The sequence below is a fragment of the Urtica dioica genome, chromosome 8 (assembly GCF_054948205.1).
Source record: "Urtica dioica subsp. dioica isolate 48M chromosome 8, U.dioica_male_clone48M_v1_H2, whole genome shotgun sequence".
NCBI classification, from domain to species: Eukaryota; Viridiplantae; Streptophyta; class Magnoliopsida; order Rosales; family Urticaceae; genus Urtica; species Urtica dioica.
Window position 1 is genome coordinate 2,604,031 of NC_142763.1, and position 17,657 is coordinate 2,621,687.

General features: G+C 34.9%; 4 protein-coding genes and 4 pseudogenes across 4 annotated transcripts; 3 read left to right on the plus strand and 5 right to left on the minus strand.

The window, feature by feature from the left end:
- The first annotated feature begins 287 nt into the window (after positions 1-287).
- On the plus strand, positions 288-887 carry LOC149387228 (uncharacterized). Its single transcript, XM_089621754.1, has one exon. It carries the CDS (start codon positions 288-290, stop codon positions 885-887), a length of 600 nt encoding a protein of 199 aa, XP_089477880.1.
- Positions 888-3,502: 2,615 nt separating this feature from the next.
- LOC149387229 (auxin-responsive protein SAUR21 pseudogene) lies at positions 3,503-3,933 on the minus strand (annotated as a pseudogene).
- A 1,753-nt stretch (positions 3,934-5,686) lies between these two features.
- Positions 5,687-6,274, minus strand: LOC149387230 (auxin-responsive protein SAUR20 pseudogene; annotated as a pseudogene).
- A 1,961-nt stretch (positions 6,275-8,235) lies between these two features.
- LOC149387231 (auxin-induced protein 15A-like) lies at positions 8,236-8,641 on the minus strand. Its single transcript, XM_089622983.1, has one exon. It carries the CDS (start codon positions 8,599-8,601, stop codon positions 8,341-8,343), a length of 261 nt encoding a protein of 86 aa, XP_089479109.1. The 5' UTR covers positions 8,602-8,641; the 3' UTR covers positions 8,236-8,340.
- Positions 8,642-10,109: 1,468 nt separating this feature from the next.
- LOC149387232 (auxin-responsive protein SAUR21 pseudogene) lies at positions 10,110-10,385 on the minus strand (annotated as a pseudogene).
- A 1,527-nt stretch (positions 10,386-11,912) lies between these two features.
- LOC149387233 (uncharacterized) lies at positions 11,913-12,790 on the plus strand. Its single transcript, XM_089623035.1, has one exon. The coding sequence runs from the start codon at positions 12,189-12,191 to the stop codon at positions 12,750-12,752; it is 564 nt and encodes a 187-aa protein (XP_089479161.1). The 5' UTR covers positions 11,913-12,188; the 3' UTR covers positions 12,753-12,790.
- Positions 12,791-14,394: 1,604 nt separating this feature from the next.
- Positions 14,395-14,840, plus strand: LOC149387234 (auxin-responsive protein SAUR21 pseudogene; annotated as a pseudogene).
- Positions 14,841-16,475: 1,635 nt separating this feature from the next.
- Positions 16,476-16,808, minus strand: LOC149387235 (auxin-induced protein 15A-like). The gene has a single exon (XM_089621763.1). It carries the CDS (start codon positions 16,806-16,808, stop codon positions 16,476-16,478), a length of 333 nt encoding a protein of 110 aa, XP_089477889.1.
- Between the last annotated feature and the right edge of the window lie 849 nt (positions 16,809-17,657).

Below are 17,657 nucleotides of genomic sequence, written 5' to 3' on the forward strand. Positions count from 1 at the left end.
TATATTACGACACACATTCCTTATGAACCTTCATTCTCTGTCGTTTTTTCCTCTTTTATTCCTAACTTAGATATTTTCATACAATAAGCTGACGTGGCAATTCTGTTATAGCCTCAGCAATCTAATTGGTTACTAGAACAATATAAATACTCTGTATTTTCTTTTCATTCAGACTTAATGAGAAAAGCCTTTTCTTCTCTCGTTCATCTTCTTCCTTACACTGTAAAATGGTATCAGAGCATTTAGCTTCCATTGCACTCTGAGCTCTTCTCCTTCTTTTCTTCATCATGGCTCGTGGTGGACAAAACAACAACGCTAATCGTTTTGCTCCAGTCAGCCCAGCCTCTCCATCCTCTGTCGAGAATCCATTACCGGCGACCATGGATTCCTCAAACCCATTTTTCTTACACAGCGGAGATCATCTAGGAATGGTTCTCGTCTCTCACATTCTCACCGGCCCTAACTACAACACCTGGAGTCGAGCGATGACCATGGCCTTAAATGCCAAAAACAAGCTCGGGTTCGTAGATGGGTCTGTTCCGACTCTGGCAGTTGAAGATCCTCTCTACAGCTCCGGATCTCGCTGCAACAGCATGGTAACCTCCTGGATCTTGAACTCTGTGTCAAAAGATATAGCAGATTCACTCTTGTATCTTGATTATGCTCGAGCTGTCTGGGTTGATCTTCATGATCGGTTCCGTCAAAGCAATGCTCCGAGGATATTTCAGATCAAGCAACAGCTGAATGGGCTGTCTCAAGGTTCCCTCGACGTCAACACATACTATACGAAGCTGAAAATACTGTGGGACGAGCTGAAGAATTATCAACCTGCCCCGATCTGCTCATGTGGAGGCATGAAGGCATGGATCGAGTACCAAGAACAATAGACGGTGATGCAATTCCTTATGGGTCTGAATGATTCGTATTCAGGCATTCGTGGCCAGATCTTGATGATTGAACCACTCCCTCAAGTTGCTAAGGTGTTCAGCCTTGTGGTGCAAGAAGAGAGGCAGCGAGGATTGGGGGTAAGTTTCGCACCTTCCCTCACCAGCCACCTCAGCGGCTGAACACCCCCACCTCACCCCACCTCGCCCATCCCGGGTTCGTAATGCTCCTTCTTACCTTCGTGACTATCATTGCTCTCTCACCCTCTCAAAGTCTTCACCTGATAACATCTCAGCCTCCCTATACCCCATTTGTTCCTTTGTTAGTTACAGCCAACTCTCTGATCCCTATCGCGCATTTACCTTATCCATTAGTTCCCATGTTGAACCACCTGATTATCCTGCTGCTTCTAAGTGTGAGGTTTGGCGACGAGCAATGGCTAGTGAGTTACAAGCTTTGGAGGATAATAACACTTGGTCCTTGTGTTCTTTACCTCCGGGTAAACACCCAATTGGTTGTAAATGGGTGTATAAGCTGAAGTTCAATTCCGATGGCTCGATTGAACGCCACAAAGCCCGGCTGGTTGCTAAAGGCTACACCCAACAAGAGGGTATAGACTACTTCGACACGTTCTCCCCGGTGGCGAAGTCTGTTACTATCAAAGTTCTTCTCTCTCTCGCTGCTGTTCGAGGCTGGTCGTTGACGCAGTTGGACGTTGCAAACGCTTTCCTTCACGGCGACTTAGATGAGGAAGTGTATATGCAATTGCCGCCTGGATATACACCGGTTCAGGGGGAGTCTTCATCTCCTCAAGTTTGTCGGCTCCACAAATCGCTCTACGGTTTAAAGCAAGCGTCGCGACAATGGTTCCAGAAATTCTCCTCTGCGCTTCTCTCTTATGGTTTCTGCAAATCTGATTGTGACCACTCTCTCTTCATTAAGCAACATGGAACCAGTTTGATCATCTTATTAGTCTATGTGGACGACATTATCATTGCGAGTAATGATAATTCTGCGGTCGATGTCCTCAAGTCCTCTCTCCATCGACATTTCAAGATCAAGGATCTTGGCCCTCTTCGTTTCTTCTTGGGCATCGAGGTTGCCCGCTCGAAAGAAGGGATCTCGATCTGCCAGCGGAAATATGCCCTTGAGCTTCTCTCGGAGACTGGTCACCTGGCAAGCAAACCTGCGTCCGTTCCCATGACTCCGAATCTCAAGCTCTCCAAAGATGTTGGAGATTTGCTTCCAGACCCAACCAGTTATCGCAGACTCATTGGGAAGCTCCAATACCTCACCATCACTCGCCCTGATCTGAGTTACTCTGTTAATCGGCTTAGTCAATTCCTGGCTGAACCTCGAGTTCCTCATCTCCACGCTGTTACTCGAATCCTGCAGTATATCAAGAAAGCTCCTGGACAGGGTTTACTTTTTCCCTCTCAGAATGATCTTCACTTGCGAGCTTTCGCAGATTCTGATTGGGCTCAATGCCCCGACTCGATCTCCGGCTTCTGCGTTTTCCTCGGCTCTTCTCTCCTCTCTTGGAAGTCGAAGAAGCAATCCACCGTGTCTCGATCCTCCGCCGAGGCCGAGTACCGTTGTATGGCCAACGCTAGCTGTGAACTCACGTGGCTCCTCGCCCTTCTTCGAGAGCTTCACCTTCCGCACCCTAACCCAGCTATGCTCTACTGCGACAACCAGGCTGCCCTCCACATTGCCGCCAACCCCGTCTACCACGAGCGCACGAAACACATCGAAATTGACTGCCACCTCATCAGAGAAAAGATTCAGGCTGGTGTTCTGAAAACTTTTCATGTTCCTTCATCTTCACAGCTCGCGGATATTCTCACAAAGGCCCTGCATCCTTCTCAGTTTCACCTTCTTCTTCGCAAGATGGGAGTACATAATATCTACTCTCCATCTTGAGGGAGAGTATTACGACACACATTCCTTATGAACCTTCATTCTCTGTCGTTTTTTCCTCTTTTATTCCTAACTTAGATATTTTCATACAATAAGCTGACGTGGCAATTCTGTTATAGCCTCAGCAATCTAATTGGTTACTAGAACAATATAAATACTCTGTATTTTCTTTTCATTCAGACTTAATGAGAAAAGCCTTTTCTTCTCTCGTTCATCTTCTTCCTTACACTGTAAAAAGCTATACAAACAACAAAAGAAAAAAAGATTTAAAAGTAAATACGTAAAGTAATTAGAACTAAAGCTAAAAGGGATGGTGGAAAAAAGTCAACAACATAGAATATGGTGATTTGTATAGAAACTAAAAAAAACTATATATAAAAGTAAAATGGACAAAAACGTAAAATAATATATCTTAAAACGATTTATATTTTCTAGCTAGGTATTTAAAAAAATAAAATTGGTTAATTTACAGTACTTTAGTTTTAGATAGGCGTACTTGGTGTGAATTCTCTATCAACATTATAAAATTGTAAAACAACACAACTAACAATAAAATGTGCAACGATAAGATTTGTCAACCATTTTGTCATTTCAATAGGAAAAAGAACACATATGTATATGGAACCATAACTTTATTTACAAAATTCTTGGCCACTCAATTTACCAACTGGTTTATCGTCCGGGTTAGTCCTACGAGCTAATTAATTAAGTGAGAAGTGATGACATCGATGAAGAAGTGTTCTGAGCAAGGAATGGTGAGACCGCCCATCGGATGTTGGAATCCGAACTCTTGCTCCGCCATTTTCAGAAGCTCTTGAAAAGCTGGCTCGTTCAAATACGACAAAGGTACGATGTATCGTTTTCTCTGATCCTCGCCAACATACACGGAAAAATGGCCTTTTGGAACGCTCGTTGACTTTGAAGCCGCTTCTTTGACTCCAGAGACTGTCCGTCGGAGAGCTTTCTTGCCATGAGTAATGTTAGGCAATCCAAATACCATCTTGATATTATGTTGCTTTAAGAGTAGGAGAGATCTTTTTTTTTTTTTAATAATTAGTGTAGTAGAGAGAGAAATGGATGGATTGATGAGTATTTGTGGTTGTATATGGTGTTTATATATATAGGAGAATGCGCTTACAATAAGCCTTTGAAATATCACACTCTTTTGTCTTCTAAGACGTATGTACTCGAACCGACTGAGACATGAGTGTACTGACATGTCTCTATGAAATGTCTTTATATAAAACAGATTATTCCATTGTGTTAGATCTCCCACAGGCAATCTAGGTCGTACTTGAATCCAAGCCTGTCATGATTATCAATTGGTTGAAACACAATATCAATATTATGATCATAATGCCAAGTCAAATAGTATTGTCCTACCATTTTGACAGATAAGAAACATTTTTCAACTTGTTATTGACTAATTCATGCTTGATGGAAATACCTTTGGAGATAATATATTTATATATATATATATATATATATATATACACATAAATATATTATGACATTATGCTTTTATTTTTCTTTGTAAGCACTGAACTTGGTCTACTTGTAAGAAAAATCAATCTAGGGTAATTTTCCATGCTATAATATGTCATCACAAAAAGTCCCAAGTATGTTTACTATCTATTTTTTATATCAAAAATACATTTAATCATAATCTCACTATTTCAATCAAATTGAACTTTTTGTTGTTGTTGTTGTTGAAGCAATTATGATCTATTGACATAGATGTTATGGATCACATTTTTTTAATTTCGTTCATATCTTACATTTGGCAATTTCTTCATTCAAATGTTGAGAAACAAGTCTTCTTAATTCTTATAGGGTTTAGCCACGTGCTATAGCGATTGGTAAGTAATAGGAAGTATAATTTAGAAAGAAAAAAAATTAAGCTATAGAAACTTTTGAAAGAAAAAATAATTGTAGAAAAATGTATTAACATTGTGGAACTCTCTTGCATCAGAAAATTTTCATGAGGTATGGAAAATTAGTTAATTAGATTTATTTCAAGAATAGGAAGACAATACCATGTGATAGAATTGTTAAAGGCACCATATATGTCCTACATTTTAAAAGCCCAAAATTTAACTTGAATTTATAATTTATATTTGAGAAAAAGGTTAAATGGTAGAAAAAGAAACAATTTCATGTTGACGATATTTTAAAATCCGTTAACTTATTAGTCACACACACTTACCCTTCACAAACCATCTTCTAATAATGACTAAATGACAACGACACCACGTGTGATGACTCTCGAAAACCCCATTAATTTATAATGACAGTTTTTTTCTACATTAACACATTCATGCCATGTTTGTACAATTTAATGTACTAGTCTCAGCTTCTCAAATCTCCCCATTAAAATCTATAACACTGCTTGTTCCAAAAGCCCTCTAATTTGTACTTTATGTTGGGGACGAGATCGAAATGAACGTATTTTTAGTACCCTTTTATAGTCGGCCGATAGATTTTGAAAGTGTGAGAGAAATTTACACGCCTTAATTATCAAAGCATACGAATGGTTATATAATAAGAAAAACTGAAAATTGATATGTGAGGGAGAAAATACAAGAGAATAATGGACAAACCAAAAGATTGTCAATCAGAAAATTAATTTTTAACAACACAAAATTTGTTTGCGTTTCAAAATAATTTTAGGACTTCTAGAGGTAAATATGAAAATAATAGAAATTAAAATTTGTAGATGCGTTTCTGAAGATCGGATTTGTTAATCAAATGAGAACCTAAAAATTTGCTAATTGATTCACCTTTTTTTTATATTCATTGAATAAGGCTGTTTTCGCTAGTAATTTTACTAATAAGCCTTTCTAGAGTAAATAAACTAGGATATTGCCGTCTCTCAGCCCAAGAACGATCAAGAAAATAGGATAAAAGAAAATCCGTGATTATATGTGTATTTTTACAATTGTCTACCATACAAACCCGTAGAAAGATATCTACAGTTACATATATAACCATTCATATATGCTAAAAGCTACAAACTTTCTAATGCTATTGAAGCAGACAAATCACAAAACATGAAATATAAAAAAGAAAATTTCTCTAAGAGAAATTTTCGACACTCGCACAATCACAAGAAGATGTGAATTCGCTATTATTAGAACCGATTTAATTGAGAAGTGAGTCTAATGAAGATCTCTTCGGAACAAGGAATCGTGAGGCCGCCCATCGGATGATCGTACCCGAATTCTTCTTCAGCCATACTCAAAAGCTTTTGAAATGATGGCTCTTTAAGGAATGCTATCGGCAGCAAAAACCGCTTCTTTTGCTCTTCTCCGACATAGACAGCAAAGAAGCCTTTGGGGACGTTTTTCGATTCCCGATTATTTTTCTTCGCCAATCGAATAATTGCCATGGTGCTAATTATTTTTTTATTTCAAAGATTTTGAGAAATGTTCCAGAAGTGATCAGGAGATTTTTAGTGCTTAGTTTGGTGAATGATTTATGCCCTGGTTTTTTATTTATATATAGCACAAAGGAAAGAGGTCAAAGAGAAAATATTTATTATTTAAATTACCCAATAAAAAAAATAGTACGCCAAGGAAAATATTGAACAGACAATTTTAGTGGAGGAACTAGTGGGAGTAACAGGAGAATTTGAACCAGAACACATGGACGTGCCTTCCATCCAATTTCAACGCATTAATATTTGATATATAAATTAATTATATCCTTATATATATATATATATATATAATTTCAACGCATTAATATTTGATATATAAATTAATTATATATATATATATATATATATATATATATATATATATATATATTACTTTGCTGAATACTTTATGAGCGTTGAAACCTATCAGAAGTTTCATTTTTATTTTTAGTGGCTGATATTATATAATCTATTGACTCCGGATATCATTATTATTACTTGTTGAATAATTGTAAATAGGTAGGAAACGGTAATCACTTATAGTGGAGTATCTAATCATTCTCTCTGAATATTTTCAGGCAATAATTCAATAGCTGGTCAAAATTGGACATAAATTTTTTTAAATTCATAAGCATGAAATTCAAAGAGGAATAGATTACATTTTGGTCCCTAACATATTTTAACTAGTAAAAGCACCCTGAGCTAGCTACCATCTTTGTAGTAACTTTGATCCTTTGTATTAGAGCGTTTGCTTTTTAGGAAATAAAATCCAAATTAAACTTTAACAACTTGTGAAATTGCAGATAGGAATAGGTCTTGAATTTAATTTTTTTACATAAGAAATTCTTAATATATTTAAATCAAGTTTCAAGCTTTTTTGGTGGTTCGGAGAGGTTACCTGAAAAAAAAAAAGAATTTATACTGTAAAAAAAAGAATCAAAATTGCAATAAAAATTGAGAATCCAGGGTATTTTAAAAATAAATTAGGTTACGGATGCACATCATGCAATTATTCAAGGTCTATTTGTACAAATAACGCCTAAGTTTAAATAAGTGTTATAAAAAATTTGTAGTATGTTTAAAATTAGTGCATGCATGAACTATAATTAATCTCGGAAATTAGAAGTCCAATAAACATTTAGTCTATTTGTCCATGCTATTACTGTGCTACCAACCTTATTCGTTGTGGTGATCAAGTGAAAATCCGCCTCTTCTCTGTGCGGATGAATTTCATTATGTATGTTGTGATTCATTTAATTTAAATTTTGTAATTAAGTATCAAATAGAGATTTAGTACTCTTAAATGTCTTATTCAAATCGTTCTATAAAAAAAGAACTACAAATAACCGCCACGATCACATATACGTTTATGCAATTCTCATTCTTTCCCAGTAATTATTGAAATTTGGCCATGAGTCACTATATATATATATATATATATATATATATATATATATATATATATATCTTTTTATCACTGTCCATTATACCCCTTTTTGAACGATTATAAACACTCCAAATAAATTTTACTGTTTATTTGAGAAAAAAACAGTTGGTTAATCTATGAGATTATAAACGGTTTATATAAAAGTGTTGTATGTTTGTCTTATGGGACTGTTAATTTATTTTATATAAAAAAAAAACAAGACTATCATATATATATATATATATATATATATATATGTATTTTAATTTATTTTATACCAGAATTACTACGTACCTCATGCATATTTCACGTGTAAAATGTATAAGGCAGCAATTATGTAATTTATTATTAAATCAAATGGACTAAATAGTAAATTCAAATATATCATATTTGTTTAAACCAACCAAATGGTTACTTTCTTACAACAAAAATGAAAAGTGGGCTATTATACAATGCAGAGAGAAGAATGAAATTGAACATACAACTCATCAAATATATATAATTTAATGAACTGTACACACGTTCATCGATATATCTTTGGGACCTTCGATTTATCCCAAAGAAAAAAAAAATTAATTTACATGAAGTTGAGAAACGGCGTTTCTAAAAAAGAAAATGAAAGAAACACAAGCCTTAAAATAAAAGATACTACATATGAGAGGCTTTTATTCATCCACCCTAGTTTTAATTATTAATTGAAGCTTGAAATAAGATCCGCGAAGACATGTTCTCGGCAGGGAATTGTGAGGCCACCCATCGGATGATCGAATCCAAATTCTTCCTCGTTACGGCTCAGCAATTCTTGGAACGAAGGTTGGCTCAAAAACGAAACCGGGATCACAAATCGCCTCATTTCACTCGCATTGCCTACATAAACAGCCAAGCACCCTTTCGGGACATCCGATACAGCCGAAGAAGACTTCTTGTTCACAATTGGGATACGGAAACCCATTTGTTTCAAAATATATATAGTAGAAAATGTTTTAAATTCAATTATAAGCTTGTTGTGAATATTGATCAAACCTTGTTATAGTGTGTGTCTATATATAGTCCAACCATTTGATCAATGAAATGAAAGGGTAGATGAAAGGATCTTAAATTAAATACGGTCCACTATTGGAAGCATGGCCCTATATATTCATTAAGTCATCACATGGAACTCTTGTCTTATCATCCTTATTCATTTCCCCAATTAAATTTCTGGTTCCCAGTCCAACCTGGTCTAGCTACGAAGACAACTAAAAACACAAGTTCAAGGATAATATTAATATATATATATATATATATATATATATATATATATATATATATGTAGAGAAAATACATGAAATAGCTTGATACATGCGCATATATTAAACAAAACTAAATATATATATTATTGGATGGGTAGGAGGTTAAACTTGAACACTTTGAGTCTCAAATAGATCACATTGCTCCTTTTTATCAAGCTAGTTTGAAGGTTTAAATCTGGCTGATTTACCGTCTTCATAGTTCTGACATGAATGACATATAGCTTGATTAATCATGCTATATATACAAATGTGTGTGTGTGAGTACGTACTATATATATACGTACGTACATGTGCATGTCAAAATTCTTGAGTCCCTTTCTTCTACATATGGAGTATTTTCTATATGAGCGAAGCTATTCGGCCCGATTCACGATTCACGGACGATCCACTCACGTGGTGACACGTGGCAGCGTGTTGCCACGTGTCACCACGTGAGTGGATCGTTCGGAATCGTGAATCGGGCCGAAAATCTTTTCCCTTTCTATATAGATGAGGTCTAGACATTCAATATCTATCTTTCTACGTCATATATATATATATATATGTATATGTATATATATACATGCAGAAACACGTCTTCATTTTTATCTATCCAAATCGGAAGTCCAACCATAAATCATCATCCTTACAAGTTACAACTATATTTTTGTTGGCGCTAGGACCCAGGATCACATGCAAATTAATTAAGTTTAAAAAAAAATAGAAAAAGAGATCTTGAAAGTATAGTTTTCAAAACCAAGTTAATTCTCATTTATTTTATAAACCAATCCAGATTCCTGTTAATTAATTTATTTGATTCAGCAGTTCACGTCATCTTATTCTTCTAATTTATTTAGGTATTAATGACAATTAGTTATTTATTGTATACAATTGGTGGCCCAGTGGACCCAATACCCAAGCTATTTCAGGTGCGGTCTTTGATACCCATCAAAGTTTCTCATTATAAGGCTTATGGGTTAGTTAGCGGTTAACTAACAAAATTATCGCTTTCAGATGTAATTTTTCTCTCTTTCATCTCCAGTACTTATCTAATCTCTATCACGTTCTTGAATTAAAGAATGAAACTGAAAAAGAATCATGGTGTATAACTATAAGTGTAACTATATATAATATATGCCTTACAAACTTTGTATATGCTGTAATAAATTGTCTTATGGTGTATACATGCTCATCCAGAGGCTTTCAATAGAGAATTAGAGACATTGATGAATGTTTGTTCTGAACAAGGAATCGTAACTCGTCCCATCGGATGGTCGAATCCGAACTCTTCCTCCGCCAAGCTCAACAGATTTTGAAACGCCGTCTCTTTTAGGAAATGTATTGGAACCAAAAATCGCTTCTTTTCCTCATCACCCTCTCCAACATAAACCACAAAGTAGCCTTTTGGGACGATTGTAGATTCACGTTTGTTCTTCTTCATGATCAAGGTCAAAAGACTAGCCATAGCAGTTTGAGTTAGAGAGAATGATACGTTGAGTATTAATTTTTTTTGGCTATGTGTCTATATTATGTGTACGTATATATAATGAAAAAAAAAATAGTCAAAATAGAAAATCTTGAAAAAGAGAAGTGGGTGACATAAACAGGTGCTATAAGAAATATTGACACATGGTATTTTGTTTTCCAAAATAGTCAATGATTCAACATGACATTCTCAACACTGTTGAGTAGAGCACCATACTTTTAATTACATTTTCAACGTTGACTTGTTGTTTTGTTTATATAACTATATCTCGTGGAATATAAAAATGGAGAGACGGCGGATAGGTAACAGAGAATTTTCCTTAGTAAAATTTAACATTAAATCTCTCTAGTGAACCTTGGGCCAGGATTCAACTTCTTGTCGGTTAGTATTATGAACTTATAATGAAAAGTCAGCAAGAGTTTGCCATCACAAGTTTTTTTCAACGCAGTCAAGGACATATAATAAAAAAATTGAGAGTAAAATAATGTAATTACTAATGATAGCGCATGAAATGTGTGATCAAAGTGGTATTACTCTTGTATGACTACTCCACTTCAAGCTTTCAAATAAGGTTAACTTAAGTTAATAGTAACTTTATGATATTTGAACTCGTGGTTTGTCTTTAGCGGTGATGAAAACCATGGTGATTTTAAATTATACTTAAGTTCATCAAATAGGTCAAAAATCTCAATTAGGAACCTTCACTGCATGATCACAACATAAATATGAAGCGAACATGTGTTTCTCTTTTGATTCAAGAAAGTGACATAAATTCTTTTAAATTCATGATTTTTTGTTACATTAATTATAAGGCTAGCTTTTCCTATAACGAATGAATATTTGCCAGTATATTTCGCTAATAACTTGAAAGATAACGCCAGATATTTCAGCACAAAGTCACTGGCATCAAAGAATATGGCCACAGTTTTTTTGACATGTCAGATTATGCCACGTCAGCTTACAATGCACGAGGAAATTTTCTTTGCAGGACAGAGATGGCGAGCTCATCACAAAAGAAAAATTTGTGGTGCAATGTGGTTATACTTTGTACATATTAATAATTATAAAGTAACAAGCAATAGACCCCGACGTTGCGCGGGAGGTTTGATAAATTTTAATTTAGATAATAATGTGAACGGTTTGCAATTGTTGGTTGTCATTTGTCATACGTAAAAGTTAACATTTTTTTTTACCACTTTTTAATATATATTTAAACCATTTTAATTAAATGAGTATAAAAAAAAAGAAATTAGAAATAATAAGTTGTAGAGTAAATGGCGGCAAAAGTCCCTAAAGTTTACAGAAACACTTAAGTTAGTCCCTATTCTTTTTTTTTTTAACGGCGAAAGTCCTTCATGTTTAGTTTTCCTAATTCCGTAGATCCCTAACTCTAATATGCCGTTAATATGTAACGATGTTAGCCAAAAAAACGTTAATTTTGACTGAAAACATATTTTAAGTCAGAAATAAAACAAATAAAACAAATAAAAACATATTTTAGCCAAGAACGACGACTGCGCCGCCGTTTGCCTCTTCCTCGACCGCCGAGAGCCCGAGCCCGAGGCCGCGAGAGTCCCGGAAGTTGATCGCCGCTCCAACGAGATCGTCGCCGTCGTATTTTTTTTCTTTCTTTGTTTGGATAGCAGTTCAATGTCCGAAACGAGTGGGTCAAGAAATTGGATGGTGTTGAGGAAGAAGACGAAAGACAGCACGTCGAAAGAGCGAAAATGATGGTCCATCACAATCCACGACCTCTCCGGCTCGCCGGTGGCCGTGGCTTCGATGGTGACCCCATTCGTGGCCTCTCCGGGGTCGGACAGAGTGAGCCGAGGCAACCCGGGAGCGTGGCTGATCCTCCGCCTGGGGGAGGGCACGTGGAAGCCCTGGGGCCGCCTCGAAGCCTGGAGCGAGAAGAGCGACTCCGTCGGATATAAATTCGACCTCTTGTCCGAATTCTCGTCCGCCGCCGCAGCCACTCTGGCCAGCGACGCAGTGAGCGCCGCCGCGGGAGGCAAATTCACGATCGACTCGACATCGTCGCCTTCGTCGTCGTCCTCGCCGATGCACAGTCCTCACAGCAGCCTGGATTTCGGGTCGGGATCGAGGCCGGGGTCGGGATCGGGGTTGGATTTTGGGTTTGGGCCGGTGGCGCCGCGGGGGTTCGTGATGTCGGCGACGGTGGAGGGGGCTGGGAAGAGCAGTCGGCCGGAGGTGGAGGTGGGGATTCAGCACGTCACCTGCTCGGAGGACGCGGCGGCTTTCGTTGCCGTCGCCGCCGCCATGAACTTGAGCATGGACGCTTGCAGGTTGTTCTCCCAGAAGCTGCCCAAACAGCTTAGGAATTGATTTCTCGTTTTTTTGAGTGCTCTGTTGTCGTTTCTTTGGAATTTTTTTTTTAATTCATTTGAGAGAGAGGAAAATAGTTTGTACAGTTAGCTGAATTAAAATACGTTTTCAGTCAAAACTAACGTTTTTTTACCTAAAATCGTTACTTATTAACGTCAAAATGAGGTTGGGGATCAACGGCATGACGAAAACTAAACATGAAGGACTTTCGCCGTTAAAAAAAAGAATAGGGACTAACTTAACTGTTTCTGGAAACTTTAGGGACTTTTGCCATCATTTACTCTAAGTTGTAATTATGAACACACTTTTTTTAACAACACAAATATTATGATTAACCAACATCATTACTTATATGTTCATTATTTTTCAATAATTGTACTAATCATAAGTAATTTGAATTATAAAACTATTAATCGGCTAATAATTGTTATCGTTTTAAAGTTAGTTTAGGGAATTTTTATTTTTAGAGTTATTTTTTGGAATTTTCGTTTTTTAGAGTTGTTTGTGGAATTTTCGTTTTTTAAAGTTGTTTTTGGAATTTTGTCATACGGTTATTTATGTAATTTTAGAACTTAAATATGTATTTTTGAAAATTTTAAGAAAAAATCTGGTTACTGTAGTATGAATAGTGAAATATGGGTTTTGTTTTATATATATATAATAATGAGAGTTAACTGTGAAACCTAATTTATTTTATTTATTTGCATGATATGAGTCATACCTAAACCATTTTATTTTGAGGACTTTTATTTTGAGTGCAAATTTAAATCAATTCCGAACTTTTATATATATATGTTATATATATATATATAATATTTTTTTTTCCCTGATATGTATCATTATTGTTATTATCACTGAAAATATTAGAAAAACAATTACAAGCGACAGATTATGTGAAAAGCGACAGATTCAGAGAACAATGGAAAACGACAACAGATGAGAGAGTGGCAAAATGACAAAATGGACAGCAGTTTAAGAAAATGACATTATATTAAAGGAGTGGAGAAATAACTTTGCAATATGATGCTAAAAATAGACCTTGTGGCAGTGTTGGAAACGTGGTCTCTTTACAGACAGAGCACATCACATGGAATTCAAATTGGTTAACAGATTAAAAGGAAATCATGATGAATGTCGTTGATCGAAAAGAAGGGGAAATGTTTTTTGGGACTTCTTGTGATAACAAATACCATGTAACCCAATATTGATTTTTGCTTACGGATAACGACCAAGTTCGGTGCTTTTAGAATACCTTAAGGGTTCTTCTCTCAAACCAATAATAAATCACAAGTTGAGAGAAATGTCTCTAATAATCTCAAAATGGTGGGACGCCCATGAAAATGGACTTTGCAATAATATATTGACATTTTTTTTCAACTAATTAATAATCATGACTGGTATGACCTACTTTGCCTGCAGGAGATCTAGCACAATGTTCATTTGGAATAATCTGTTTTTTTATAAAGACATTTCATAGAGACATGTCTTTTGCCTCTTTAAAGAAAAAGGACAAGTCATACACTCATTGTCTTAGTCGATACGAGTATATATGACTTAGAAGACAAAGGCATGTGATCATATATTTCGAAGGAAGCTCATTCTTCTATATAAACACCACTACATCCACAATATCCATAAACCCATCGAATTCTCTCTCTGCTACACAAATCATTTTCTATATATATAAAAAAAAGGCCTCTCCTACTCTTAAAGCAATAAAATATCAAGATGGCATTTGGATTGCCTAACATTGCTCATGGCAAGAAAGCTCTCCGACGGACAGTCTCCGGAGTCAAAGAAGCGGCTTCAAAGTCAACGAGCGTTCCAAAAGGCCATTTTTCCGTGTATGTTGGCGAGGATCAGAGAAAACGATACATCGTACCTTTGTCGTATTTGAACGAGCCAGCTTTTCAAGAGCTTCTGAAAATGGCGGAGCAAGAGTTCGGATTCCAACATCCGATGGGCGGTCTCACCATTCCTTGCTCAGAACACTTCTTCATCGATGTCATCACTTCTCACTTTAATTAATTAGTTGTATCTTATATATATATAGCTAGGACTAACGAAAGACCGATTTGGTTATTTGAGTAACCAAGAAATTTGTAAATAATAATTAGTTATGGTTCCATATATGTTCTTTTTCCTATTGAAAATCGAAATATAAAATAGTTTATGGATAATCATATCGTATGTGTTTTTTTTTTTTACTATTGAAATATAAAATAGTATATGGACAAATCATATCGTTGCACATCATATGATTATATTGTTTTAGTCCTGTACTCTTTTACAAATTAATAATATTTATAGAGAATTCACCCCATTTGGGCTAGTCTAAGACTAAAGTATTGTAAATTAGCCAAGTTTTATTTTCTTATAAAAGTAATAGCCAGCTAGAAGTTATACGTTTTTTTTTTTCATTACTATTATAGTTAATTGAGTTGTTCAGTTTCTCTCTCTCTCTCTCTCTATATATATATATATATATATATATATATATATATATATATATATATTTATAAATATATACAAATCACCATGTTCTATGTTGTTGACATTTTTCCACCATCCCTTAAACTTAGATTTTAGTTATTACTTATAATTATATAGCCATATAAAAACTTTAAGTTTTCATGATAGCTAAAGTTTAGTTAATTATAATTAATTAGTCACTAATTCTATTAACTAGTTTTAAATTGACAATTTTGTTTAAATAATTTCTAATTATTAATTGAATTATTTGGACAAGCTTGTCAATTTAATTATAAATAATAGAATCAATGACTAATTAATTGTAATTAAACGAAAAATTGACTATTTAGCAAATAATAATAAGTTTGATGTGACTTAGCTACTTATAAATTTCTATATTAAAATGAGTTAATTAAGTCTTTTTCCCTTGTTGTTTGTAGAGTCTGATGTTTCTAGTTGTTGTCCTGTATTAAAATTATCCATTTGCGTGCTGTCCTTTAATTACTCTAGGTGTTTTTTTTGGGTCTCTTTATTATTTAGATATAAACCTTTTTTTTTTGTTAAATATAAACTATGTTGTTTAGATATAATTGCTATAACTTATTTTGCTTATTTATATGTAAACAAGATAGTATAATTGACTTTCAATTAAATGAGTTCAAATAAATATAATTTAACCCTATTAAAAATCATCTCATTTAGCTCGTAGGACTTAGAGCATCTTTAATGGTAAGCAAATACCATATTTGCTTAACTTGCCACATAAGCAATTTAAGCTATAATTAATTTAAGCAAATTTGTTCTCTATTGGTAAGCTAAATCACTCTCATAGCTTAATTTTATCCCACATGTCAATAATTAATATTTTATTATTATTTTCTATTCAATTCCCACTTATTAAATAAAAAAAATAAAAAAAATTGACCCATTTAATTTGCTAAGCTAGTAGCTTAGTTAAGCAAGGTCGCTTAGTTAAGCTAATAGGTAAACTGCAAAATAATGGTAAACAACTAGCTTACAACTTTTGCTAATTGCTAGCAAGTCCTCACAATTGTTAAGCTACAAACCATTAAAGATGATCTAACACGGCCAAACCAATTTGCGGTTATAGCAAGAACTTGTATATATAAATGGAACAATTTTTATGTATATTAATTGTCGGATGAATTTGTATTTACATGGGAATTAGCGTTTTTCTCGGACATACAAAAATATTGTGTCAACTGTACAAGTTGTGTGAGGAAATAGTAATTAGCTCTCAAAGTCCAAACTAGAAAGGAGATCAAGAAATGTTTGTTCGGAGCAAGGGATTGTGAGGCCTCCCATTGGATGCTGAAATCCGAACTCTTCTCCGAGTTGACTCAACAAGTCTTGGAACAAACGCCGGTTCAAGTATGACACCGGAATCACAAACCGCTTCATAATTTCTTCACTCAGATCGTCGAAGCCGACATAAACTGCCAAATGACCTCTCGGAACATCTTCCACGGCACTTGAAGAAGAGCCTGCTTGGCTTGAATTTGATGAGAATGACCTCTTTAGAGCCCTTTTGGCCTTACTTGTTCCGGGCAAACGGAAACCCATGGCTTTGTGTGGTGTGAGTACTCTTGAAATTACTAGAGTTTGAAAAATAGAAGGCTTGAAGTGAGATTATGTGAAGACTTGTACGTTGAGCTGATAAAGTTTTCAATTTCATGACATGTGTATATATATAGAAGATATGTTTTTGCTTAAAAATTAGATAGAGAGTCCAATTGATGGGGTCTATTGAGAGACACAAGCAGTTGGCAAATCACATGCCACTGCCTTGTTATTATTTCATTCCAAGAAAAATAATATTATTATCATTAATAAAACTAACCACTGGATTGTAGAGTTGGGACAGAATGTTATATGATAACTAATAGCATGTACATTGAAGTCTTAGGTTCAGAGTATTTAATTCAGTGAATTAGGAGGGACAGAAATGACCCAATATTTTGGTGCACCACTCAAATCGAAAGACACTTAGACATAAGATCATGATAAAACCCATTTTAGCTTAATCTTGGGTCTAGACTAACCAGGTAAGACTGACCAAATTCCCTGCTTATAAAAATTAGAAAAATCAAAGAAAGATGTCATCACTGATCACCAGTCCTACTAAACGGTCAAGTATTGGCTTAAAGACATAATTTAGTTTGTCTATCAAATTGTAGGTCATGGTTCTTTGCACTACACAAGGTTTATCACATGGCATTGTCTTTCTTATATCAAATTCAGAACCAACTACTTTGTGAAACTTATTTCACAAGAAGAAAAGTTGTTCATCTATAAATAATGGCACACATCACCATTGGACTTCACCAAGTCTCATCACATACATTCTCTAGATATATAATATCCAAAAAAAAAAAAAAAAAAAAAAAACCTTCAAAAAATACAATAACCAAA